At 42.6% G+C, this 27,800-nt stretch overlaps 1 protein-coding gene across 4 annotated transcripts in view; it reads right to left on the bottom strand.

The window, feature by feature from the left end:
* The window catches only part of GLRA2 (glycine receptor alpha 2), a 211,697-nt gene that overhangs the window by 27,170 nt on the left and 156,727 nt on the right, over nt 1–27,800 (bottom strand). For all 4 annotated transcript variants that reach the window (XM_075594091.1, XM_075594090.1, XM_075594092.1 and 1 more), the window contains one exon: nt 21,244–21,393. In XM_075594091.1, the coding sequence (XP_075450206.1) occupies nt 21,244–21,393 (150 nt within the window). The remainder of the gene's footprint in view (nt 1–21,243; nt 21,394–27,800) is intronic.

The raw sequence follows: 27,800 nt of genomic DNA, 5'->3' as shown, positions 1-27,800 counted from the left end.
GCCAAGTTTGTTGGTAATTTTTTTTCCCGGCATCGGCGCGGCGAAAAGGCACTTTGCGCCGCAACTAGCCATGTTTTGAAACCCGCTCAATTCTAGTAGTAGCAAGTAGCTTTGCGCCGCTACTCGCCACTCTAGAATTGAGATTTTAACGGCAATCCGTTACGGCCCAAAAAGTTGGCAAGTTGCTGGGGAGAGGCTGCGGACGAGCGGCGGAACGGCACTTAGAAAAAATCAGGCCTTTTTCCTGTCTGGGATTGATGCCGGGGGTCTCCGGAGCTGATACCTATTAATACGAGCACCGGAGCCCCCCGGCATGCATCCGAGGTAGGAAAAATGCATTTAAAGCCCACTTTATAATCTTAGCGGCTACCCGCTAAGGCAATGAAGGGGTTAACCAGCCGTGCCAGGTTTATTGTGGGTAGCGGGAGTGGGTGAAGGGGGTATTTGGCCCTTGGTGGTTGTTTAGGGCTTGCGGGGGGTGGGAGGGTTTGCGGGTGGACTTAACCCCTTCATTACCTTAGCGGTTAATACCGTTACGGTCATGAAGGGGTTAAGCCCTCCCGCTACCCACCCGCAAGCCCTAAACAACCACCGTTGGGGCTAATACCCCTTTCACCCACCCCCGCTACCCACAATAAAAAAAATACACACACAACAGCCCCACAATATATATATATATATATATATATATATATATATATATATATATATATATATATATAAATTACGCCAACAACCCCTATACCCCCCTAACATACAGTACATACAGTATATGCACAGCAATGATACTATAGGCCAACGGTGGCCCTCGGGTGTTACCCGCAGGTGTCCCCGCAGGCCTGCAGTACCAATTCAGTGCCCCCCAAAAATAATTACAAAACACAAATACTTATAAAAAAAATACACCCCCCCCTAACACATACAATCTAGTAATGTGCAAAATTACTATTATCCACAAATGGATAATAGTACATTTGCCCATTTAAAATACATAAAGAACAATAAATACATTCAATACATATTGCACTCACCCTTGTCCGGCTGCCACGATGAAGGCCATCCACATCTTCATCACCGTCCATGCCCCCTCCGATGCTGCAAAACATAAACAAGAATAAAAACAGCCAATGTAATGTCCCCTAACCCCTTAATCACCATAGCAGTTATTAACCGCTACAGTCATTAAGGGGTTAACCCACCCCCACCCACCACTCGGGAGGCCTAAATACCCTCCCCCACTACCCATCCCGTGAGGCCTAACCACCCTCACCCACTAACCAAGGCAGGAGGCCTACCCACATACCCTTGGGGCCAATACCCCCTTCCCCCACCCCCAGTACCCACAAGAAAAACAAAAACAGCCCCACAATAAACATCATTATATTTATTCAATACATAACCCACCCCCTGTGCCCCCCATAAATACATGATTTATTATTTTACATACAGGGTTAATACCCCAGGCCCACGGGAGTCCCCGGTGGCCCTGACGGGTTTCCGTAGACCTCACAGTAGCCCAGCACCATGTTTCAAACAGGGTCTGGAGGCCTACGGGTGGTCCCCGCCAGGAGCCGTGGTCCACCAGGTGGTCTCTGCGGGTCACCATGGGCCACAATGGGGTCTCCACGGGTAGGCCCGCAGCTGTCTGAGGGGCCTCGGGTGGTTCCCACGGGGGTCTGTGGGCCCACGGGTGGTCCCTACGGGTCTGCGGTGCCCCCAACAGACTTTGGGCCACCGGTTCTTCCCCACATGTATCCCCCGTGCACACCTCCAGCCTGGTACCCATGGAAAGCCAGGTGGTCTCCAGAGGTCCCCCGCAGACCAAAAGGAACAAACCCTGTATGTAAAAAAAATAAATGACCTTTACATTAAATACATCAATTCCCCACCAACACATACAGTACAATAATGTGCAAAATAACTATTATCCAAATATGGATAATAGATTATTTGCCCATTATGAAACACATAAAAGATGCATAAATAAAAACATGAAATGTTAATCTTAAAATCACCACATTGCATCTTACAATTAAATCAGCAGCTAGACAAATGTATATCAAATGTCACACAATTGCATTGAGTGTGTACATGATGCAATTAATGTGTGCATCATGTAACACTATGCAAAATCAATTTCAAAATAAAATACACTATGCCAGCCACTATACATACAATGCCAGCCACAAATTCAAATAGAAACAAAGCAAGTAAACATAAATACATTTACCATCAATCAATCAATTTCCTACATCAATTACAATACAATCCCAAACAATTATACAATTCACTATTCAATTCCCAAATACAAACCAATGAGAAAATAATTCTAATTCAAAGTAACCACCATCATACAAATCTAACTACCAGAAATAAGCCATTATTCAAAAGCAAGACCCTGAAATATACTCCTGCAAAGAGCAATAAAAATGACATTGAACTAAATACAAATTACATTACACACACAACAATGTAGAAATAAAGCAGCTAAATACATTTGAAATACATGAAAAAAAACATCAACATTAGCAAATAAATCAATTATTATCCCTGTATGTCTATCCATATATATAAACATAACATACAGGGGCAATACAAGAGCATACAAAACAATGCATTTACATTTTAAAAAATCACATAGAATACACCCATTCAGTGTCCCTGAACGTATGTATATCCATAGGGACATAGATAAATTCAGGGGCATTAAATGAAAAAAAAAACCATGAATAAAAAAACAAAAAAACCTGTAAAAGTTAAAATAATAAACTTTTCTTTTGTTTACGTACCATTAGATGCCCACTCACCGAAATCCAGGTGAACCGGAAGCTCTCGAGCCAATCCAAAGATAACCATAAAATAATAAACACTTACAATCCACGTGTGTCTTCTATCTTCTATTTGTAATCCATGTCGTCAAAGGGGGGCTTCATCTGTAATCTGTATTCTTCTTTCTTGTCTTCTTCCGGATCTTCTTCTCTTCTAGTGCCAGGCCCTGGTCCTCTTCTATCTGTAGGAGGTCCGTCCTCCTCGGTGTCTGGCTTCAAAATGAGACGACATAGGCTTTTATAGGCCTATGATGTCACATTTTCGTCAAATGGTTCCCACGGCCCTGATTGGGCCGTGAAAACCATGTTATTTGGGTAGTGGAAAAAAATGATGACGTAATTTAAAGGCAATGACGCCACCCAATCAGAATGGCTGAGATTCAATTGCCTTTAAGATGACGTCATGAAAACAAAGATGGTCGGCGACACATGGTACGGTAGCCAATCAGAGTGTGGGAACGAAATCTCAATGTGACAGAGGCCATGTGACAGAGGCTTTGCTTCAGCCAATTCAGTACACTATTATGACTGCTGCCGCCTTGTTTTGTGCAAACAGCTGCTGGTGGCTAACACTTTCCAGAGGAATCAGTGCTCTCAACTCTCTCTCGCACATCCTTCGCAACAGATGACACGTCTACCATACATCATCACTGATTGGTTGTTGCTTGAGAGACAGAATTTGGCGCGAAACCGGAGCCCTTTAAATAGCGCTCACTGACTTACCAGATTTACGCTCCCGGAAGAAGCCTCACGGCGAAACGCCAGTCGGAGTTGTCATACCTCCACATCCCCCTGACCCGCGCATGCTCTGTACAGTGTGATGCCTGTGTTTATTCCAACCACACATCCGGACTGATGCCGGAACGCTCTACGCCTGCTGCTGGTTACTACTCTGTTTTGGGACTGGAACGTTGGGGGTCTGTATTTACTGCACATTGTGCGTCACTTTGGACTTCCTCCTTACCTCACCCACTACATGCCCGCGGTGTGTTATTAGTATCAGGACTCCTCGGTACATCTTAGCATCCTCAGGGTCTCTTTTATCATATCTTTGTTGGTTTTGGTTACACCATTTAACCCTCATTATCCTAACTACTTAGGTTACTGCTGTTTTTCTTTCAATTTTTGCACGTCAGTACCTTTTTTGCTTTCTATCTCATGTGTTATACTTTGCAGCATTTAGTTATTTTCTAGTTGCTTTGCATGTAGGTTTTTGGCAAATAGTGTGATTTTTTTTGATTTATTATCTTATTCTTTATTTAGTACTGTGTCATTTGGTTTTTCCATTTATTATTTGAGTCCCTATTTACCTCATGATCGGCCGATCGTTACTACAATCCTAGGGGAATTTCTTTTCACCTGGTTTTGTTTATCTCATTGGGACCCTTATTATATGGTTTTTCCAATTTGGGTTTTTTTTTGTTTAGATATTATAGTTCCATCATTAACAACAGCTATTTATTATGTGGTATGTGTTTAGGTATGTTTTAGTTATTTTATCTTGGCATTACTAACAAAATCTATTTTTCTATTTTCACCACATATTTTTTGAGTGCTCCTTTTTGACCCTCTTTTCTTTTTCTGTGTTTTCATTGTCTTTGGGTCGGCAGCACTGACGTCTGGTTTTGTGCATTATTTGACTATCTTGAGCTGATTTGACTGAGGCACCAATTTTGTGTGTTGTATATATATATGTGTGTTGCTTATTCCAAATTACTTCCCCAGCCTCGAGGAGCGAATATCGCCTTGTCATCTTCCTGTACCTTAGTCTGAGTAGCAGCAGGAACATTATTATTATCATCATCATCCTCCCTCTCCCCTTCATCTATCATATGGGAGAAAAGTAAAGATGTAGCGCCAGTAATTCAAGAGCAATTGTATGAACGGACTCGAAAAATGTAATGCAAGTTTTAACGCGAGATTTATCGCCCAAAAATTGACCCATGTTACAATTTGTGCTAAATCTGTTTTTTTTTTTAAGTTCGCACTTTAAATAACGGGCAAAACATCATGTATTCAAGTTGTTGTGTGGTTTTTAGAATATAGCCCCAATCACCTAGATTTTACACACCAAACATATTTGTGTCATTAGTTCACTGAGCTGCCAAAGCTTCCAATCCAGTCATTACACATTAACTTTTATGGTCAATCTTTTTTTACCACAGCTTAGTAAATCTGGTATATATATATATATATATATATATATATATAAAATCAAAAAATAAATAGATGATACAGTTCTGTGGCTAACGAAATGCTTTTATTTGTGCGAGCTTTCGAGATACACTGATCTCTTCTTCCGGCGATGTTACAATGAATGAAGCAAGCAAAAGGTATACTTAAAAACAGTTACCATACCATAAAACACATCCAACCGGGGAAGGACAAGCACAGATAACATTCCAAGAGACACTGTTTTTAAGTATACCTTTTGCTTACTTCATTCATTGTAACATCGCCGGAAGAAGAGATCAGTGTATCTCGAAAGCTCGCACAAATAAAAGCATTTCGTTAGCCACAGAACGGTATCATCTATTTATTTTTTGATTATTGAAGCTCGGCTAACACGGTACTGATACCTCTACATGTATATATATATAGTAAGACACAGACAGTGACAGGCTATCCTATGGGGTTTCCACCCTCCTCATGCTGACTTCCTGAGTGACTGGAGTGGAGATGACACAGGGATCTGTGATAGCCAATGGTGGTACAGATTCTGGGCCCTCCCTCTTTGAGCTTCAGGAAAGAAGTGCCTAAATTATAGAATGAAGTTCAGCCCCTTGGGGTGAGTCCTTCAGTAGTGAGTTGGGTTCCAGACTATCCCTTCATGGGGTAGGAGATTTCCTCATCTCCCACCAGCTGGGAGTGAGACATGTGCTCAGCCCCTCATGGGCTGAGTGCATAATCTAATCCACCGAGGCCTCACCATTACCCGCAGGCCAGCACCATCCAGAAGCCACGGATCTACCTTATCAAGTGAAGCATATGCTGCAATGACACCAGCAGTGGCTGCTGTAATAAATATCATCCTCATTTATACTACTGGCTCCACTGCGGTCTGTGTAGAGAGAGGTATTGAGAGTAAGGACTGTCATAGCGGGGAGTGACTTCAGCCTCGCTGAAGCCTCCTATGTCTTGAGGCGCTGTCACCAAGAAGGAAAGAATCAGAGGAATCCCCAAAAATCTGCCTTGTACCCCTACACTATAGCGGGCATCTCATCTCCTGTACCTCACAGGCAATCAGCACTACAACTAGCAGTAGCATAACCATGATCTCCCAGTGGGGGCACGACATGCGCTACATATAGAACATCTAGTTTCATTATCATACAAACGTTTGAGCTGTTCAGTTTGCTTACTGCACCATCAATAACAAACCACTCCATTTGCAGCCATGCCTGAACCTCAGTTTTAGACATACTGTACCATCTCATTTATGCCTTTAGTAAATCAGGCAGAAGGCAATCTGCATTAAGAAGTGGCAATTATGAGATGGTCCCTTCACTTACCGCTACAAAGTAACTTGTCCTATGTGTTTTTCTTGAAAATGTGAGTGATTTTTACAACAGCAGTTTCATACTGAGGCATCAAGGACCCACAGAGAGAAACGGATTGTAGGGCCCACCTAAGGATACTAATGGACATCTTTTTAAAAGGGTTTGCACTAAATGCATACACAGGATCAGCCGTGCATAAATACATACACTCATATATGCATGCACACATACATACTGTACATGCATGCAGAGGAGAGAGACACACACACACAGACACAGAGCAAACTGACATTCCCTGCAGACGCCACTCTCACTGTGGTCCTGAGGCAACCCAAGATTTTGAGAGTCTCCTGGTTATCCTAGGAAACCTGCACAATTTGGCCTAGATGCACTAAGCTCCAATAAATCAGGGACCATAACAAGATGTTACCTAAAGCAGGAATGGACGTTATGATCCCTGAGTTAACACGGTATCAAGAAACCTAACTATATGCAAAACCAATGTATGTACTATGGTACATCTCACTAGAATACGCTGATTGCTATGTTATTCTAGTAGCACATTGAGTTATCTTCCAATAATATCAGTCTTGGCATTGCTCCTTTTCATAATCTGTAAAAAGTCTTTACTAGCTGGAGTGGAGAAAAAGAAGAGAGAAGAGGAAAATAGTAGCAGGAAATAACGCTATGTTAATTAAATAAAGTAAAACTGACATGGCAAAATCCCCATTTCCGGGCATTATGTGATGCCACCTACATTTGGTGCTTTGTCTCCAGAGCCGCAGCTGAAAAAGCAAAAACGTAACTTTTCACTCATACTGCACAGACTTTTTGTGTTCTAACTATTTTTGTACCTTTCCTAACTACTCAGTGTCCTTTACACTTCCAAATCTTTCTATAGATAAAAGCTTAGAAAAACAAGAAACTAGTGCATTCTTCTCTATGGCTTCCAATGTTAGAAATGTCGACCTATTGCTCATTATTACTGTACATACCCTTATAAATAGTTTTACAGCCAGAATGTCACTGCTAACAAGTCATTTTTCAATCAAATTCAAAGAGCAGCGCAACTGGAGAAGTTAAAACAGGGTCGTAGGTAATTTAAATGTTCTTCATTTTCCAAACTAAATAATATAATGTACAGTATGGAGGAAACTGTATCAAGACATCTTCCATTTTCTTGATTTCTTAGAAAGACCACCAAAATAAAATGTAGTTGGCCATTAAAAATCTTAAATTGTGCTAATATATTTGTGGCCAGGTTCCCCCTACGTGCCCTTGCCTCCTGCAGCAGCGGTGACCGGCAGCGGAAACTGGGGAGGTGCGCGAGTGCATCAGGCGGGTGCCGGGAGTGTGCGGGGGTGCTGCGGGCTGGTAGAGGTGTGATCCGGTCACCGGAGCTCCTCGGCACAGGTGGCGGCCATCTTGGGACTCCTCGTGCATGCGCAGTATGGCTCGCACATGCAGATAGGGCTTCATAGTTGTGGCGGCCATCTTGGCACACCCCACGGATGCACAGAGCATCACATAGCGACTGCTAGGGCTCCGCATGGGGAACTACAACCCCTAGCAGCCACTGGGGCTGCAGGACCAGGAGGCTAAGCTTAGCCAATTGCGTGGCCGGATTCCCCTGCTCTCACAGTGGAAACATTTGTTGCACTTGCAGCCACGCCAGTTGGAGCTGGGACACTGAAGGGTAAAGGTGTATGTGCAGGTTTTCTGTGGCCCTGCACTAGGCCAGAGACCCCCTATTAGACCCCAGCTAGGCCCTGACTCCCCTGTAAGCTTGTGGCTGCTACAGAGACAGGCCCCTTAGACAGGGACACTGCCCCATTAGCTGATCAGTGTCGGACACAGCTTAAGATGCCGTGCAGCATCAGCGGTCTTTGGACCACCACCACATGTACAGACAATTAAGGTGGGACCCTCCAGCTGGATACCACCCCACGTGGAGGAAGACTCATCTCTGCCGGTGCCGGTGTGGGACTGGATGGACCCCTGTCTTCCATTGGCGCTACCGGTGTTGCAGCACCTGGCAGGTATCACACCATCTGCAAGTGCACCAACTATAACACTTATTGTGGGCAGCGCTGTCACACACTTCTGGGTGGGTTGGCTACCATGGACACAAGGTTGGGGTAAGTGCCCAGGGCTCCTCAGTACTGTGGGGACACTCCCACCGGGGTGTGGACTAAGTAGTTGGACAGTGGAATACGGTGTGTGGGTAAGGCTGTGCGAGGCCTGAATTATATGTGTTACCATTTGCATGTCATTAAACCTGTTATTATATACGCTGTCTGTACTTATTGCATTGGGTCCCGTGAAGGTGTTATCCGCCGCTGTCAGGATCCCTCGCAGGTGGAGGCGCTGTGACAGACGATCCAGGTACACCACAGGCTCCAAGCAGCGGAGGTTCAGGCCTTCTGTGAGCTGCAGGTAAAGCACCACATACACTCAGTAGCCGCCAGATCTCCCATAGGAGGCGCTGCTGAGATTCTGACCTAGAGTGTCCGAATAAGCAGTTAAATTAGTAAAGCAAACAAGACACCATGTTTGTGCTCTCCCAGCAAGAGGTCCACAATTGGGCCTTAGAATGCCATGTACCCCCCGCGCCATGTGGTCGCAGTGGGAGGAGTCCCCTCCCTTACGTCCATAATTGCCATCCGCGACCACGCGAGGAACTCTTCTGGTCTGGCTGACGCCAGGATCCTTGGTCGCAAATATGACACCACATATCGCTGGAGTGCCGTACTTCTGGCCACCATGCAAGAAATATGCCTGGAAGAGGCTCCTCTGGTCCTAAATCAGTCAGAGGTATGGCCCACTCATATACCCCAGGCTATCACCTCCCATGGCTGCGTCCACCCTGGGACACTCCTCAGAGGTCCCCTATCAGGCTGAAGCATCCACCACCTCCTACAGCCCAAGGGGATGGAGGACTCCTGCCCTGACCTCAAATACACCCATCTTACCCATACCCAGGGTAACTTTCACCTCGTATTATACCAGAGATACCTACCACTAGCTGGTACAAGAATAGCCCTGTGCAAGCTCCTAGTCAGAGCCCATCTTATTACAGTCACCTGTCTCTGGGAACTTATAACCTGGAAGTAACTCTACCACAATTGGTAGAAGCTCTAACACTGTCCTCAGAATCCCAGAATTATAGGAAGCTCAAGACATTCTCCGGGATAATCCCTGTCCCAGTGGGAGAGGAGGGGATCCATTCCTGGAAGGAACACAGTCTTAAGGTACTGGGTGAATGGTCCTGCACCGAGGCGGTGAAGTGGCATCTGATAATGGAGAGACTCAGACCGCCTGCATGTAAGCATGGAAAGCATGCAGCGAGATCAGAACGACGACATCTCGGCCAATAGGATCGTGGACCTACTGATGCGTGTCTACGGTATAGAAGAAGATGATAGTGAACTGTGGTCCAAGTACTATGGTCTCAGGCAGAAGGAAGGGGAAGATTTGTCCACTTTCATTCAACGGATCCAGTTGGTCCTATCACTGAGGACTACCCCATCGACGGCGTGGTGAAGGTTCGGCTGGAGATACCGCAGCTGAACACCGGCAAGTCTCACACCATGGATGTGGAGGCTCTGATATGCCCCAAGCCCAGAGAACACCCAAGCTCCCCGAACATATTGGGAACCAATGCAGATGTGGTGCGGGCGGTGATATGAGCATACCTGCAAGAGTCTGGCAAACTACCCCTGTCTACCCTACAAATCCACCCAGTACTATATGCTGCAAAATATCAGCCCAAGATGGGTATGGGGACCTCTTCAACCTCCAAGAGGGGTTAACTGCAGTTTCTCTCTGCGCAACTCTTCCAGACTGCTGGAGCGAACTCGAACGTGAATTTAATTTAGCTCGTAAAGCAATTACAAACTAGTGTGGAATGTCATTTTACAACCCATATCGAATATGCAATATATTTTTCAGAATACCGTTTTTTTCACAAATTCCATACTGTGAGGTATCAATATGCAAACACGTTCGATGGGGCAGTGATATCGAAGCTACCTGAATACACCCCTTAGACTCTATCTCTCTCGTTACCCTAAAACCTGGATGGTAGATTTGATTCACAGTTCTGTATGCTGAGGAATCTGTACTCCGCAATCTATTAATGCGCCACACCATCTATACTCTTTCATTCCCAACAAGCAAAGTCTGTCCCAAGATTTGCATAACAGATAAAGGCAGCAAGAATGGAAGAACAGCAAAACAATTAATAAAAAATGGCACTGTCGGGCGAAACATGCAAACCAATAAAAAAAATACTTTAAAATGATAGAAACTGAAAAAAACAAAAGTAAAATGAAAGCACATTGAAATAATATTTCATAAAAGGACAGTCAACAAATAATTTAGCAAAATTACTCAAAAGATGTCGTATTAATTAATGGTAATATAATGTCGTATTAATTAATGTCGTATTAATGTCGTATTAATGTCGTATTAATTAATGGTAATATAATTATAATTGTATGACATACCACGTTGCCAATAAGGGAATTGTGATCTACACTAGCATATATAGCAAAGGATTAAAGACTAATGCATAATATTTAAGTTAAATGTTACTGTGATTACTAGTCCATAAGAACAAAACATAATGTTACAGATTACTGGGCAACAGGACTTTTAAATAGGTTGCAAATGCACATTGGTCATAAAATGACATTTTTGTCCTGCCTATATATATCCCTATTTTGCATGCTATTCCTGCTTAATGCTCTTATCTCTTTATGCATATTATTAAAACATTTTGACAGTTGGCTTCTTGTAGCAGTAAAAAATGAATTATAATCTAGTTAATTGCACCTTACCAATGACTACCAGCAGGATTAAAAATAATTGTGTAGTGACAATATATAGTGGAATATCTTATTTCCCCTGTACACCCTTCTATTTTTCAAATGTCCCCTAATCATACTTATATATATATATAGACATAATATAGCTATAAGGAGATCAGATTTTAGGATTGAATCCAACTTGAATGATATGGAACCTGAACTTTAATTTAATCGAGTTAAACACACATATTAGACTCAAACGCCAAAAACTCAATACAGAAATTGGGTAAACTACAGTATGAACATGGAGCTTGTGTTTCTATTACACTGTTAAGATGTCAGCATGTGTATTAAGTTCATGCATACAGTATCAGTATGACTGACAGTATATATAGGATGTTTCGTAATATGTTTTGCATAGTTAAAAGTAAGAATACACGACTGCGTGCTCTCCTCTGCACAGTTTCAATGATGGGGTACACAGGCATGGCCAGTGGCGTAACTACATTTTTTGGGCCCCTTATACAAACATCACAAAATAAATGTCGTTTCCACCGGGGTCCCCATGTTAGCGGCTTTGCGAGCACCCACACTCTCACACCCCTTGCTCTCAGCCCCTCACAGTCCGTTCCCCCTCTCATCCTCACACTCACTCCCCTGACTGTACCCCTCTCTCCCCCAATGTCTCACTCCCTTTCTTACTCTTCCTCCCTCTGTCCCCCACCTCTATTCCCGCACAATCATTCTCCCCCTCCTCACTTACTCACACAACCCGCTCCTCTCTCAATTCCCCACCAGAAACATTTTCTCAACACACACACACACACACACACACACACACACACACACACACACACACACACACACACACACACACACACACACACACACACACACACACACACACACACACACACACACACACACACACACACACACTCAATTCCCCTGCACAGACACACAGAAACTCAATCACAACACACACACTCAATAACAACACACACTCAATCACAACACACACACTCTCCCCTGTGGGGTATAACTAAGCATACACACACTTAATCACCCCCCCCCACCCCACACACACACACACTCACTCCATACCCCCCCTCCCCACTCACACACTCAATTCCTCCCCCCCACCCCACACACACACACACTCAATTCGTGGCCTGGACACTGGGTCCCTGCACCAAAGTACTGTGGGAATACACCGAGTTTCGGTATAGGCTATACTGTATATGTAAATTGTGTGTGTTCTAGGTTATTGTTTAGTATCGTCCAGTAAATACTGTTACCCATACTTTGTGTTTGTATTACTGGGCATATTGTCTTGGGAGGGGCTATCCTACTGTGTGAGGATCCTTCCCAAGTGGATGTGCTGTTAGTAGATACTGATATATACACCCCAGGCTCCCCGTGGCGCAGGATCAGGCCTCCTGTTTGCCGCGCAGGTATTATCAGCAGACGTAATCGCCCTGACACAGGGAAAAAGTTGTTACATATGCAAAATACCCCCACCCCCTCAATATATATTAAAAAAAATACACCCCACCTCTTCAATACATATAAAAATATACCCCCCCAATACATATAAAAAATACACCTTCACTCCCCAATACATATAAAAATATACCCCCCAAACATATAAAAAAATACCCCCACAATATATATAAAAAAAAAACATATAAAAAACCTCCCCAGTACATATAATATACCCCCACTTCCAATGCATATATATAAAAAAAACACCATCTCCCCAATACATATTAAGTACCTCCACCCCCCAATAGATATTTTAAAAAAAATACACTTCCACCCTCAAATACATATAAAAAATACCCCAACCCCCCCAATACATATAAAGACAAGCAAGGCCCCACCCCTGCAGCAACCAGAGACCACAGAGAAGCAGAAGCCAGCGAGGAACGTGACCCCGACCTCGGGTACAACTTCCAGTGCAGCCCACAGGGCCCCCCTGCATTGCGGGGTTTAGTGGCACAGTAGTTACGCCAATGGGCATCGCGCAAGTTTACTAATTATTATAAATAACCCATTGAATGTTAATTACACTGTGCAGAACAACTTTCTTGACTTAATATTATGTTGTCCACAGGCCAATGCCTTTCCAAAAATAACCATAATAATAGTAAAGGATCTTTGACTAAATATTTCTTCAAAGCAGCAATCCAAGCTGCTTGTTTTTATTTTGAATCGATTTGTTTACCAGGATTGAGAGCTGAACTGCTGTATTACTCTCACGACGTGTAATTTTGGACAGGACTGCTGCTTTAATTAGTATTGTGTTGAAAATGTAAAACATTAATATCTTGTATTTCTTTTTTTTCTTGTATTAACATTTTTAAGCATTTGAAATGTCCATCTAATGTCTATTTAAAAACCTTGATCTATCCCCTTTATTGGTCTTCCACTTGATGTAGTGTCCCTTAGCAACCTAATTCACTTTTCTCTCAATCACAATCTGTACTCTGTGTACAAATAGATAAAAGGATTGAAAGCCGCACTCTTAATTAGGACTCACTGTCTGCAGATTACTTGCAAGGAGTAAATGAAACCTTCCAGTTTAGTGCAATAAAAACGCCATTTATTTGTGGAGCTTGCAGCGATCGTATGTATTTAAAATGGCATTGGGCAGGTTAATACAATATTAAACCCAGACTAGGCACCAGATAATACATGTGGTTTTTATTGCACTGAACTGGAAGGTTTCATCTACATCAGGGGTGTGCAATCTTTTCCCCCTGCGCCACCCTCCCCCTCCCTACCTTGGCTTCGGCGTTCTGACATCATATCACGTTGCCATAACAACGTGGCGTCACATGACCCCGCAGCATCATTTAACGCTGTCTTGCCATGGCAACGAGTCTCCAGAAGCCGTCTGAGCCAAGGTAAGTGAAGTTCTCACAGGCCTTTGCATTTCCCCGGCATTTAATTTAAAATGCCTTCAGGAAGCTCTCGGGGCCTCTTTAAACTCCGTCCCCAGCAGGGGATAGCACGCCCCCCAGTTTGCGCACCCCTGATCTGCAGGTTACTCCTTGCAAGGAATTTGGAGACAGTGGTGGTCATGCACTAAGCTCCGTTAAGTCATTTTTAGAGCGCAAAGTGCTCTTAGAACGTGATGTTGCGCTGAACACAATGCACTAAGCCACGCAAACAGGCACTTTGCGCTTTAAAACGGACTTTTTTCAGGACATTTTTCTAAGTCCAACTTTGCTCGTTCGTTACCCTGTTTGCGTTAAATGCTGCCCTTAAGCGGGATGCACTAAGCTACAAAACCTTAGCGTACGCGAAAGTTGCGTTCAACAGAATACATCAGCCACAAATAAAGCTGGACTTTGAAAAATGTCTTGCTTTACATTTCTGCATGCGCTACACCCATACAAAAAGCCGGCGGGTGCCCCCGGCTGACCCCGCGGGGGTCCCCGAGGGAGGCCGGGGGTCACGCGGGTGTCCGCGGCTGACCCCGCGGCCGTCCAGGGTCCCCGCGGGAGTCCCGGGGTGCCCGCGGGCCTGCGGTACCAATGTTGTGCCTACAAAAATACCAAACATTATTTCTAACTAAATACACCCCCCTAACACATACAGTAAAATAATGTGCAAAATATCTATTATGCAGATATGGATAATAGATTATTTGCCCATTATTAAACACTGCATTAGCATACATAAATAAAGTAAATAAATACAGTTATACTTACCACAACAGCAGGTCCCTCTGTCCTCCGTTGAAAGAAAGCATATAGTATATACATAATAGAGACATTCTAATGGCCCCTAACCCCTTATCACCTTAGCGGTTACTAACCGCTATAGTCATTAAGGGGTTAACCCACCCTGCCCCGATACAAACCCGGGAGGCCTAAGCACCCACCCTGAAATGACTATACCCACCCTGTACCCATTGAGTAGTATAGTGGTACATTATACCCATATAATAATAATATGTGCATGATAAGCCTCTATAGCACTCAATGGGCACCCTAATTACAATACATTAATGCACCAGATACACAATAATAAAACCTAACTCAAAAAAACATACTTCACTAAATAAAAACAGTAGCCAGCTAATCCAATGAATACAAGCAATAACAACATCAACAATGAATTAATTAAACCATTAACCAATCAAAACAATTAATTCCTAAACCAACTCAAAATGAATAGTAACACTAACCAATCAAACCAATAAATTACTACAACATTAATGAATGTAAACATTAAAAGACAAAGAAATACATTCAAACAATATCTGAAATAACCATAAAACACATTAGCTAACATAATACAACATTAACTACAAACGAACACCAATCGCAAACATTTTATTAACATTAAGCAGGAAAAAAACAAAGAATCACATCCACATAAGAAACTGGCATTAAAAAAACCAACAGCAATACCAAGCCACAAATGCCCCCCAAATATTGTGATAATAATGTATTCATCTGTACCCTAAAGTGGTACAGATTAATATATTATCAGTCAATGTGCCTCTCCCAAAATATCAAAAAACACATCCAATGAAAAAACCTGTAAAAAGAGACATTTACAAACATTCAATATATTACTTACCATTAGAAGCGGTGGCCCTCCGACTCCCAGGGTAACAGGAAGCTCACGTACCTTGAAGGCCTCCAACAGCATCCGATGCCATCCGCCATGAAGATCCGGATCAGGTACCCAAATCTTCTTTTTTCTTTCTTTAATCACCTTCTTCTATCTTCATCTGTCACCATTTCTTGATCTTCTTTATCTTCTATCTTCATCTGTCAATCCAAAAAACCCCATGGTAAATCCCAACCGTTGTTGTCTCGTCGTCTTCTTGGGCTCAAATGAGGCGTCACGGCCTTAAATATGGCTTGTGACGTCACATTTAGCCTCAAAATGGTTAACAGCCATCTGATTGGCTGTTAAAACCATGTTCCGACTTTATTTTTTTTATTTTTTTACCTGACGTCTATGAAAGGGAATGATGCCAGCCAATCAGAATGGCTGTGCTTCATTTGCCTTTAAGATGACGGCACGAAGCCGGCGTCACATGGTATTTAATAATAATAATAAAAATAATAATAGCATGTTTTTGTATAGCGCTGCTAGTTATACGTAGCGCTTTACAGAGACATTTTGCAGGCACAGTCCCTGCCCCGTGGAGCTTACAATCTATATTTTTGGTGCCTGAGGCACAGGGAGATAAAGTGACTGTGCCTGCAAAATGTTTCTGTAAAGCGCTACGTATAACTAGCAGTGCTATACAAAAACATGCTATTATTATTAAATACCATGTGATGCCGGCTTCGTGACGTCATCTTAAAGGCAAATGAAGCACAGCCATTCTGATTGGCTGGCATCATTCCCTTTAAATGACGTCAGGTAAAAAAAAAAAAAAATTAAAGTCGGAACATGGTTTTAACAGCCAATCAGGTGGCTGTTAACCATTTTGAGGCTAAATGTGACGTCACAAGCCCTATTTAAGGCCGTGACGCCTCATTTGAGCCCAAGAAGACGACGAGACAACAACGGTTGGGATTTACCATGGGGTTTTTTGGATTGACAGATGAAGATAGAAGATAAAGAAGATCAAGAAATAGTGACAGATGAAGATAGAAGAAGCTGATTAAAGAAAGAAAAAAGAAGATTGGGGTACCTGATCCGGATCTTCATGGCAGATGGCATCGGATGCTGTTGGAGGCCTTCAAGGTACATGAGCTTCCTGTTACCCCGGGAGTCGGAGGGCCACCGCTTCTAATGGTAAGTAATATATTGAATGTTTGAAAATGTCTCTTTTTACAGTTTTTTCATTGGATGTGTTTGTTGATTTTTTTGGGGGAGGCACATTGACTGATAATATATTAATCTGTACCACTTTAGGGTACAGATGAATACATTATTATGACAATATTTGGGGGGCATTTGTGGCTTGGTATTGCTGTTGGTTGTTTTAATTTCAATTTCTTATGAGAATGTGACTGTTTGTTTTTTTCCTGCTTAATGCTAATAAAATGTTTGTGATTGGTGTTCGTTTGTAGTTAATGTTGTATTATGTTAGCTAATGCGTTTTATGGTTATTTCAGATATTGTTTGAATGTATTTCTTTGTCTTTTAATGTTTACATTCATTAATGTTGTAGTAATTTATTGGTTTGATTGGTTAGTGTTACTATTCATTTTGAGTTGGTTTAGGAATTAATTGGTTTCATTGGTTAATGGTTTAATTAATTGTTGATGTTGTAATTGCTTGTATTCATTGGATTAGCTGGCTACTGTTTTTATTTACTTTATTTACGCATGCTAATGCAGTATTTAATAATGGGCAAATAATCTATTATCAGTATCTGGATAATAGTTATTTTGCACATTAATGTACTGTATGGGTTTGGGCGGAGGGGGGGTCGTGTATTGATGTTTGTTAAATCTTTTTATTTATATACATGTGTTTCATAGTGTAGATGTGCATGGGGTCTCCGGAGCTGACCCGCGTTGGTTTTATGTCCGGGGACCCCCTGCTTCCCGAGATACAGGCACCTTTATGGGGTGCCGGTATCCCCTGCAGTTTCAAGCTTCCGCGTCACGTGACCGGGACATTTAAATTCTGCAGGGGATACCGGCAGCCCATAACGGGGCCTATATCTCCTGAACCAATGCGGTTCAGCTCCGGAGACCCCCTGCTCATGTACACTATTATTAAAATGATTTTAATTAGTGTACGATCGCCTGTAACAGCCTTGCATGGAGATGGCAAATCTCCATGCAAATGTTACATGTGGCTTTTTTTTCTATCAGCTAGCGTATGTGAAGTTTAAGAACGCTAGCAGGAGGTAAAAAAGCAACACATACGCTGTGGGTGTTTTGAGCACGTACGTTAAAAAATGGGCTCAAAGCCTTAGTGAATCGCGTCCCCAGCCTCAGTTTTTAACGGACGTGCTTTTTTTGAACATCAGAACGCAAACCCATTGAGCTCAATGCATAGCCCCCAGTGAGTCCTAATTTCAGAGTGCTGCTTTCAATCCTTTTCACTGCTCGTTACTACAGTATATTTCACAGTGTGGCCACACTGCTGAGTGAGCACCTTTAAAAACTGCTTGAACTTGTTTTCCTCCATTGTGTAATACTTATTTTTACAGAACAAAATGAGTGACTTTTCTTTTCCCCCTGCTATTTCATTATGTATTGCAGTATAAAGGTCTCCTCGACTCCCCCTATGTACCGCACCTTTTTACATTATGTACTCAAACACACTTTCATTTGATGTAATCAATGCCTTTGTTCATGTTTCCACTGCTACTGAATACTATTGTTTGTAATGTTTGAGTGTAGAGGATATATACTTGCTTTGCAATTAGTGTACTATATGATTATGAAACAGTTAGTCAACAAGGCTTCTGAACCATGTTATTTAAATGTTGAAGATAAACTAAATACAGCAATATACAGTGTTTAGCACATAAACTCCAGGAAATTACAGTTTTCTTAAAAAGGCAATCCATGCGTGTTTTTTCATTTTTTTTTTTTATAGGAGGATTGAAGCAAGGGGTCTCCGGAGCACCAATAATGGCAGCTCCTGGTGACTCATGCTTCCGGAGATACTAATCTCCATAGTGGGTGCTGGTAGCCATTTCAGGGTTCATATTTTGGCTGATTTTCAATGCTCCCATATCCTGCTGGCCAATAGGAATCTGTGACGTCACCCTGTGCAGCTTCCTATGGCCCATGTGATGCAGGAGCTTTAAATTGCCGAAAACTGCAGGCGATACCGGCACCCCCTTCGGAGGTAAGTATCTCCGTCTTAGATGCGTCGCCATGGCAACGCAGCTTCAAATGACGCCGCATGGTCATGTGATGTCACGTGTCATGCCCGCGGAGCTGAGGTAGGGGTGGGAGGGGGGCGGAGAGAGGGGATCGCGGCAGGGGGGATGCAGGGAAAAAAGTTTAGAGCAGGGGTGCGCAAAGTTTTCCCCCTGCGCCCCCCTGTCGGCTCTCCCCCCCCCTTCAAGCACCCCCTCTTACCTTGTCTCCGGTGTTTCTGACGTCACAACGTCATATGATGCCGCGTTGCCATGAGAACGCGACGTCATGCGACCCCGCGGTGTCATTTGCCATGGCGACGCGTCGCCCAAAAGAATGTAAGGGACCTTACAGATGCCTCGCGCGATCCCCCGGCATTTAATTTAAATGCCTTCGGGAAGAACGGGGGACCTCTGTAAGCACCGTGCCTCCTCCAGAGAATCTTGCAACCCCGGGGGGCGTGCCCCCCCCAGTTTTAGCACCCCTGCCTTAGAGGAGCACCGGCACATATTTCTTATTTTTCTACTCCATATTAGTGACATAAGAATTTTTTTTATTTAATTTTGTGTGACATGTGCAAGTGCGCTTGTTTTGTTATACGGTATATAGATACGCAACTTATACCTGGCATAATCGATAAATAGATATTACATTAACCCCTTAGTAACCATAGTGGTCAGTCAGGATGGACTGCATCAAGCATGCTTTAATGTCTGCTATGGCACTTAGGGGGTTAATACTTCTAAATAGCTACTGCAGACCAATGTTTAAATATATAAAATGTATAATGCATGCCTTCATGACCACTACGGATACTAAGAGGTTAATAAAGTAGTGCTGGAATTTTTATTTTGAACTAGTTCAGAGTTTAACATTTGTTTTTCTATATTGCAAAAGGCCATATGGTTAGCAGCATAGGCCCACTTTGGCCCCCCGGGACTAGCCAAAAAAATAGTCCTTGCAATTTACCAGGAAAAAAAAAACATTTTGGAGTACAGTATATAGAATACAGGGTGAGGATCCAGTTCAGCAAAGCCAACCACTTTATATGGAGATTTGCCACTTGGGTGAAAATCCATTAAAAGTTGAATTTGGGTCTGCTTCAGGAATCTCTTCAGAGAAGAAGGCTTCCACATTATATCGCAGAAAAAACTGCCCAAGCTGCCTTGTTGGAATATATAGAAAATGCTCCTATATGTTTTAGGGGAACTGAAAATATGTTTCCACTTAGGGCTCCTGCGAATGTTGAGTTGTGGTGCTAATCATTGCATCAACTTTATTATATAGTCATTTGAACAGTGTTACTTTAGTACCCTAACCATTAATATGTATGTTTAATGTACTTACCTTTTATATTAAACATTGAATTTGTAGTCTATAATAAATTAAACAGTTGCTTGTAAGTCTCTTCAGCAAACCAAAGTGCAACATTACAATTAATTTCTATCAAGTCTGGCTCTAAATGGGTTTGTACTACAGTAGGCATGCTCAACTCCAGTCTTTAAGGGCCCCCGTCAGGTCGGAATTTAAGGATGTACCAGCTTTTGAACAGTTGGCTCCGTCTGACTGAGCCACTGATTGAGCCACCTGTGCTGAAGCTGGGATATCCGTAAAACCTGAGCTGTTGGGGGGGTCTTGAGGACTGGAGTTGAGCATCCCTTTACTAAAGTACTTTAATCTGACAACCAATCAAATGAACTGCAATAATGTAGGTTTAAGTGCTTTGCTTAGCATGCCAGCTCCCCACCAGCTTCATTGTTTATTGTGTGACAAAGCACAACAAATGAGATATGAGCAATAAAACCAATCTAAAATACATAAGCATAATTCAGAGAAAATAAAGGTTGCCGTCATGATACGACGAGACGCAAACATTAAATATATATATATAATATATATGTGACAAAAAACAGAAATGTAGTAGCGCTAGCCTAATGTGCTTGTAATAAATAAAAATTGAGTGATCTGGTTTGTATACTTGTGTTTGTACATTGTATAAAGTGGCATAGATAATGTGAATAACATGATTACTATGATATAAATCCCCAACGATTTTAATCCCCTATGAGAGTGCATGTCCTTGTGACCTACTCTCTTTTATATAAAATTTGCATACAGTATTATGCTATGGGGCTGGCGCTTCCTTTTCTTTCGTTTTTTTCTTTTTTCATATATATATATATATATATATATATATATATATATATATATATATATATATATATATATATATATATATATACACACACACTGTAAATATCTATTTGAATGTATGAGATCAATTTCGACTTAGCCCTACCTTGCTTTGCCTTTTCTGTCTCCTGCGGAGTCTCAGGAATTCTTTATGCTGCCTCGATACAAAATTCACTGCTGCGTACTCCAGCAGAGCAGCAAACACAAACAAAAGGCATACAGCCATCCAGATGTCAATGGCTTTCACATAAGATACCTGAAAGAAAAACATGATAAATAATCATGTCAGCAGAAGTAATTGTTTAATTCAGCGGTTTTACGTTGAGCAACTCTTATATGCGCTAGAGAGGTAACACCAATTGGCACATATTTATCTCTACAAGATAAATGGGCACTCTATCTGGAAGAAGTGGTTCTGATCTGTTGTCAATTTCTATGTATTCGTGTTTTAAATTGGCTACATTGTAAAGATCTGGAATGCAGGTTCGATATCATTTTATGATAATGCATTTCATGACTGAATCCCCTAAAATGTCTGAAAATAGGTATTACATTTATAATAATAATCAGGGTTTGACAAATGCACTCGCCCACTCACTTGGGGCGAGTGCATTTTGGCTGCTTTCGAGTCTTACCTGCAGAGGGGTGCGGCGTTGGGGTGCGGTGTCTCCCGCCATTCTCCTGCTTTACCCCTGCAACTTCGAGTGTCTCCCTTGCAACTCCCGTAAACATGGGCCGCATCACGACATGACACGTGTTGCCATGACAACATGACGCTAAGTGACGTCACGACACCGCGTGACGTCTTGACGTCACGTAGCATCCTGATGACATTTGACGCCGGGTAGCCATGTTTACAGGAGTTGCAGGGGAGACATTCGAATTTGCAGGGCAGAAGCAGGAGAATGGCGGGAGATGCCGCACCCCTCCGCTGCACCCCGCCGCAGGTAAGACTCACGAGCGGGTAAAGTAAGTGGGGGTGAAATTTTTTTGCGAAGGGTATTTACTTTTTGGGGGGGGGGAGTGTTTTTTTTTAGAATTTGTCGAACCCTGATAATAAATAATATAATTTAATGTATTTCATGAAATAAAAATACCACTTGTGATCATATTCACGTCTCAGATAAGTCTGCAACCTTGCTCTTCACAATTATCTCTTAGCATATAATGCTTTTACTACAGCTAGGGATTCTGGGTCAAGACATGCAAAATAACACACAGTTTTTCATCAGAAATAACAAACGTCAATTAACACATTTTGTTCTTATGAATTTATATGTTCATTTGTTCATAATTGACAAAATAGTTAGCAAGAAACTCAAGCTGGATATAGAAACGCAAAATAATTTAACATATAGATAAGTTAAAAATATATAGTTCTTTCAAAAATGAAAACATATAACATACAATGCAATATTATCTACGCTTATACCCTACTGATCCTCTATAAATATATATTCCTCAATGTTTGGTTACCTTCTATAACACTGTCATTAAAAGTAACCATACATTAAAAAGTTTATTTAGGGAGTTTGTGTCCTCTAAGATACACATGACGAAGGGTGAAGATTCCCCCTGAAAACGTTGTGTATTCTGCTGACCAAAAAGTGAAAATAAAGCAGCTCTGAGTTTTTTACTCTTATGTTGCGTATCCCTAGTGCGACAGTACTACTACTTTTTTGTCCTACAGTATATTAATTGCAAGATGACTTCAGGACTCTCGAGATTGCCGGCAAAGGGAGAGAATTAAGGCAGCTATTGTATACGGTCAAGTGACGATTTAACCCTGAACAGACATCCTGTAAGAGAACAAGGAAACAATCAAACGTGTATGTCCTCTAAGATGGTCACTTTTTCCTATCGTAAATGGAGACTTATCGTACTGGGGAAACTTCGACAGAGGTAGTACAGTAACTACTATAGTAGTACTAAATGTTACATGATTAATTTGGGGATAATGAATTGGACAGCTCATCAGATATTTCTGTATATTGTATTAGGCCAGTGACACAGTACTGAAACCAGGCTTACTGTATGCATGATTGTGCATCAGTCAGAGAACTCTCTGCTTCAATGCTTCCAGCATCCAACGTTTCCTTTGTCAGCTATCTTACTTTGGCACTTTTATCTGTTAGTTAATCATGAGATGCTGATAGTGCAGAATTGTCAAAACTTTTCAGTACTTCGGCCATATATACAGTACCAGTCTTGTCTGATGTATAAATCCAATCTCTGGGAGAACTCAACCCACATAAACATACTTTGGAGGAAATTCTGTGAATGAACACATTATAAGGGTCACGTGCAATAACATTGGTATTATGTCACAGTAGGATTTCAACTGTTTGCTACGGGAGTAGGGTCAATTTATAGTACGTAGGGAAAACAGCAATTTACAGTGGGAAAAGGTAATAATTACTGAGAAGTGTATGTGAAGAAAATACCACAGAAAAATGCTACATGAATAAAGAACATGTTGACATTTTTGTGTATGCCAAGCAGAAATCATTTTGTTACTCGGTTTTCAGCTACTGTAACATATTTCATATACTTTATGTTACTTTTGCTTGTCACTTTAACGTGGGTTAAATATATTCGTGATGCAATTTGCCCCATAACGCAAAGCAAACATTTCCATTTGCATCAACTGGTCCAGGCTGAAATGTGGAAATTTTAAATTTGCGTTTCCTGCATCTGACTTTAATCTATTGAAAAAACACATAAAAGGGGGAGAAAGGGATTAGATATTGAATAATAATAAATATGAATATATATGCAATCTCGACCAGTGGGGGTAGGGAAAATAGCACAAATAAAAGATCTTACTACTCACACGGCTATGTGTAAGTAAATACACAACAAAAGTAAAGATACCTTTTGTTGTGTATTTACTTACACATGGCCGTGTGAGTAGTAAGATCTTTTATTTGTGCTATTTTCCCTACCCCCACTGGTCGAGATTGCATATATATTCATATTTTTTATTATTCATTATCTAATCCCTTGCTCCTCCATTTATGCGTTTTTCTGTATGTACGATGGGTCTTGGATAGATCCTACTGGGGCTGCTGCAGACTGGGATCTACATTCTAGCCAACATTCTCCCTTTCGCAAGGGGATGGCAGCTACATTCGTAGTTACGGTAATATGGTGTTATTTTCATTTTCTTTCTGATTTAGTTCTTTCTGATTTAGTCCTATATACGAGTTAGCGCCCGAGTTCTTTTTTGTTTTAATCTATTGAACACATTGTTTAATGCTGCCCAGATATGGCACAATGAGAAGGGAAATCTTTACTATTGATAGGTATAAACGTTGATACATATTGTTATAAGATTGTCCAAAGTAACTCCTTTCGCCACACGAAATATCACTCACTTACTTGTAACCTGAATAAATCATGTGAACAATTTTCTTTATCACACTAATTCACCTCCACCATCATAACAAGGACATTCAAAGCATGTCATTTACAGTAGAGGCAACTCTTATTCGAACAAAAACCAGTGGCAATTCCCCAAAAAACCCAGGAAACACCCAGGTACATTCTGAATACATGCCTTAAACTTTCCTTAAACTAGCCCCAGCATTTCTGCATTGATTAATGGCCTATCAGATTAATAGCGGGGGTCCCTGGCAGTCCCATTCAAACTGAATTGGAATGCCAGTGATCCCTGCTGTGTTAGTCCTATGGGTCGTTAGTCAATGCAGAAATGCCTTAAACGTGCCTCAAACTAGCCCAGAACATACCCAGCACATACCCAGCACATACCCAGAATGTAACCCGGCTAGTTTATGGCAAATGTTAGAATAAACGTTGCCTCTACTGTACATGCTACAGTACAGTGCACCTGTGCAGTTATCTGCTGTAAGATTGATTTTTACTGAGTCTGTATGTAATATGGTCAAAAAGAAAATTAAGCTTAGTGCTCGATTTAAAGCTAATACAGATGGGCCATGATTCAAGTTCACCCTGAGCGGCACTTAGAGCGGATTGACCGCGGCCCAACTGCGGCGTGATCACAGCCAAGCACTGCGCAGAGTGAATTTCCCTAAAAGATTAACACAGGAGGGGGTCCCTGCATCTAAATGGGACTGCCGCTGTGTTAATCCTACCGGGCCGCACTGCTTTAATCCTATGTATTAAATATAAAAATAGCACGATCGCCTGTAAGGGCTGTGCAGGGTGATGCAGAGAGGGGGATCGCTTCTTTCTGCTCTCTCTGCGCAGCTCTTCTAGAGCGGCCTGGTAGGATTAATGCAGCGGGAGTCCCATTCAGAAGCCAGGACCCCTGCTGTGTTAATCCTTAAGGGAAATTAGTTTACGGAGTTTTTGGCCATAGGGAAGCTGCGATTGGGCCACGGTCAGGCTCCATTCAGCTGCAGTTTTCTTGAGGCCAAATTTCAAGTAAATCCTACTCCCTCTGTATTCTGCTAGACAGATATGGACTGCGTTCATTTACAGTGGTTGACAAGTCACCAAAAAATCTACTCCCCACACAAAAAAATCTACTCGCCACCTAGTACCAAACGTGTGCTGCTTGGGCCAATATTTACTCGCCCGGGGGTTAAATCCACTCGCCCGGGGTGAGCAAATGTATAGGTTTGTCGAACACTGTTCATTTAGAAGTCTTTCCTGCTCTAATCTAATTTTTGCCCAATACTTTGGATCCCCCAGGGCTGAACCATGGCCCCCGACCTTCAGGGCCCGCCTTTTTCCTGCACAGTTAAACTGGAAAGCAAACTATCAATGCAATACCTATTATATCAGCCAGATGAATTTCCTCCATGTTGGATATCCTTTACTTTGATTCACAGTATATTTCATTATCCTAACACATTTGTACCACCTTGTCTAGAAATCAACAAGAGATTCTTTCTGGTGACCATGAAAATATTAGGAATAGGGCAAGAACAAGGCTTGCTCCGTTGCCCTATGTAAAACCAAATGATTTACTGCGAGTTACAGTAGATACAAATTAAATGTTTTCTTTGCTTATGATTCCAGAACCTTTTCCCCTGGAAATATTGTAATGCAAAGTAAAAGTAATCCTAATAAAATTTTTCTAGCTTTAGAAAAGAAAATATAAGACATTTCATGATGAGATTGCCAGGCGCATTTTGAATGCTGGGAAAGAAGATACCCATATACCTCTTGGGAATGAGTTTCATGATAGCGGTGATCCCTACTGTACCTTGCCATCATTGGTTAGAATTGAATAAAGAGTTATGAAAAGATTACAATTAAATGAATTAGATAAGGGGCGGAGCTTAAATTACAGGCTCAGGAAAAAACATTAGAGCAACCATTTTAGGGACAATCTTGTGAGACAAGTTTCCCTGACTAGTACAGTTAGGTACAGCTCAACCCCGTTATAGTGCGATCCGCTATAACGAGGATCTGCTTATAACGTGGTTTGAGCGTGGACCCCGAATATTAATTTTTTTTGCACACACACACTGCACATACACTGCACACACTGCACACACTCACAGCACACTGCACACACTCACAGCACACTGCACACTCACATCACACACTCACAGCATACTGCACACACTCACAGCACACTGCACACACTCACAGCACGCACACAGTCCCCCCCCTACCCCCTACCTTTGGTGTCAGCTGCTGGGGCATCGTGGGGCTGCTGGTGGGGATTGGTGCGGGGCTGGGGGCTGGGATTGGTGCAGGCTGGGGGATTGGTATGGGGATCGGTGGGGGCGGGGGCGGGGATCAGTGTGGAGCTGGCATGGGGGATCGGTGCGGGGCTGGTGGGGGGGTCAGTGATGGGCTGGGGGGGGGATCAGTGGGGATCGGTGTGGAGCTGCTGGGGGATGTGAGGCTGCTGGGGGAAGTGCGAGGGGAGTTATGGTGGCTGCTGTGGGACGTGTACGGCTGCCGGCGCCACACTCCACCTCTTCCCCCCTCCTCCCCCCTCCTCCCTCCTCCTCCCTCCTCCCAATCGGGCGCGTGCAGCCATTTTTTTAAAATTAGCGCGACCCCGGTTATAGCGCTGTTGGATCGGGTGGCCCCCAAGGACCGCGCTATAACTGGGTTGAGCTGTATATGTATATAAATATATAGCTATATAAACATATATATCAATATCTATAATATCTTATGTTCATAATGAGCAACAAGAATATATCTGAGGAAAAGGGTGGTAGAGGAGGAGCAGGCAGGCCCTACTGGTATGGGTCCTAGGGACATGTGTATGCTTTTTTTTTTAAACTGCGGGAACAAGCTAATAAAAATGGAGGCACTTGGCTCCGCAGTGTTATGGCAGTGGGGGTAGAAGGAGTTGGAGAAAAAAGTGTGGAGATAGAAGTTGTGGCCCAGGAAGAGGTGGAGACCAGAACCAAGAGGCTCAGATGATTCAGACCACTGTGCAGACTGAGCCCCAGCAAGGAAGAGGGACCGGTGAGGAAGAGGCGTGTATCAGAGGTACGACACAGAGAAGGAGTACTGGAGGTGGGAGCAGCTGTCCGACAACGGGTCGGTTCAGGACCGGAGTGTGAGGAAGAGCAACCAGAAGACCAGCAGCCACGGCAAAGTTCAGACGCGGCCTGCAGGTTTAACATGGGCTGGCCTGCATTAGAAAGAAGGATCAGGTGAGCGGATCAAGATGTGGGTGGAAGGCCTATCACAGGCCCACTCAAA

This window comes from Ascaphus truei, chromosome 3 (genome assembly GCF_040206685.1).
Source record: "Ascaphus truei isolate aAscTru1 chromosome 3, aAscTru1.hap1, whole genome shotgun sequence".
Taxonomy (NCBI): Eukaryota; Metazoa; Chordata; class Amphibia; order Anura; family Ascaphidae; genus Ascaphus; species Ascaphus truei.
The sequence above is the reverse complement of the archived record's forward strand: the minus strand, read 5'-3'. Positions and strand labels throughout refer to the sequence as shown.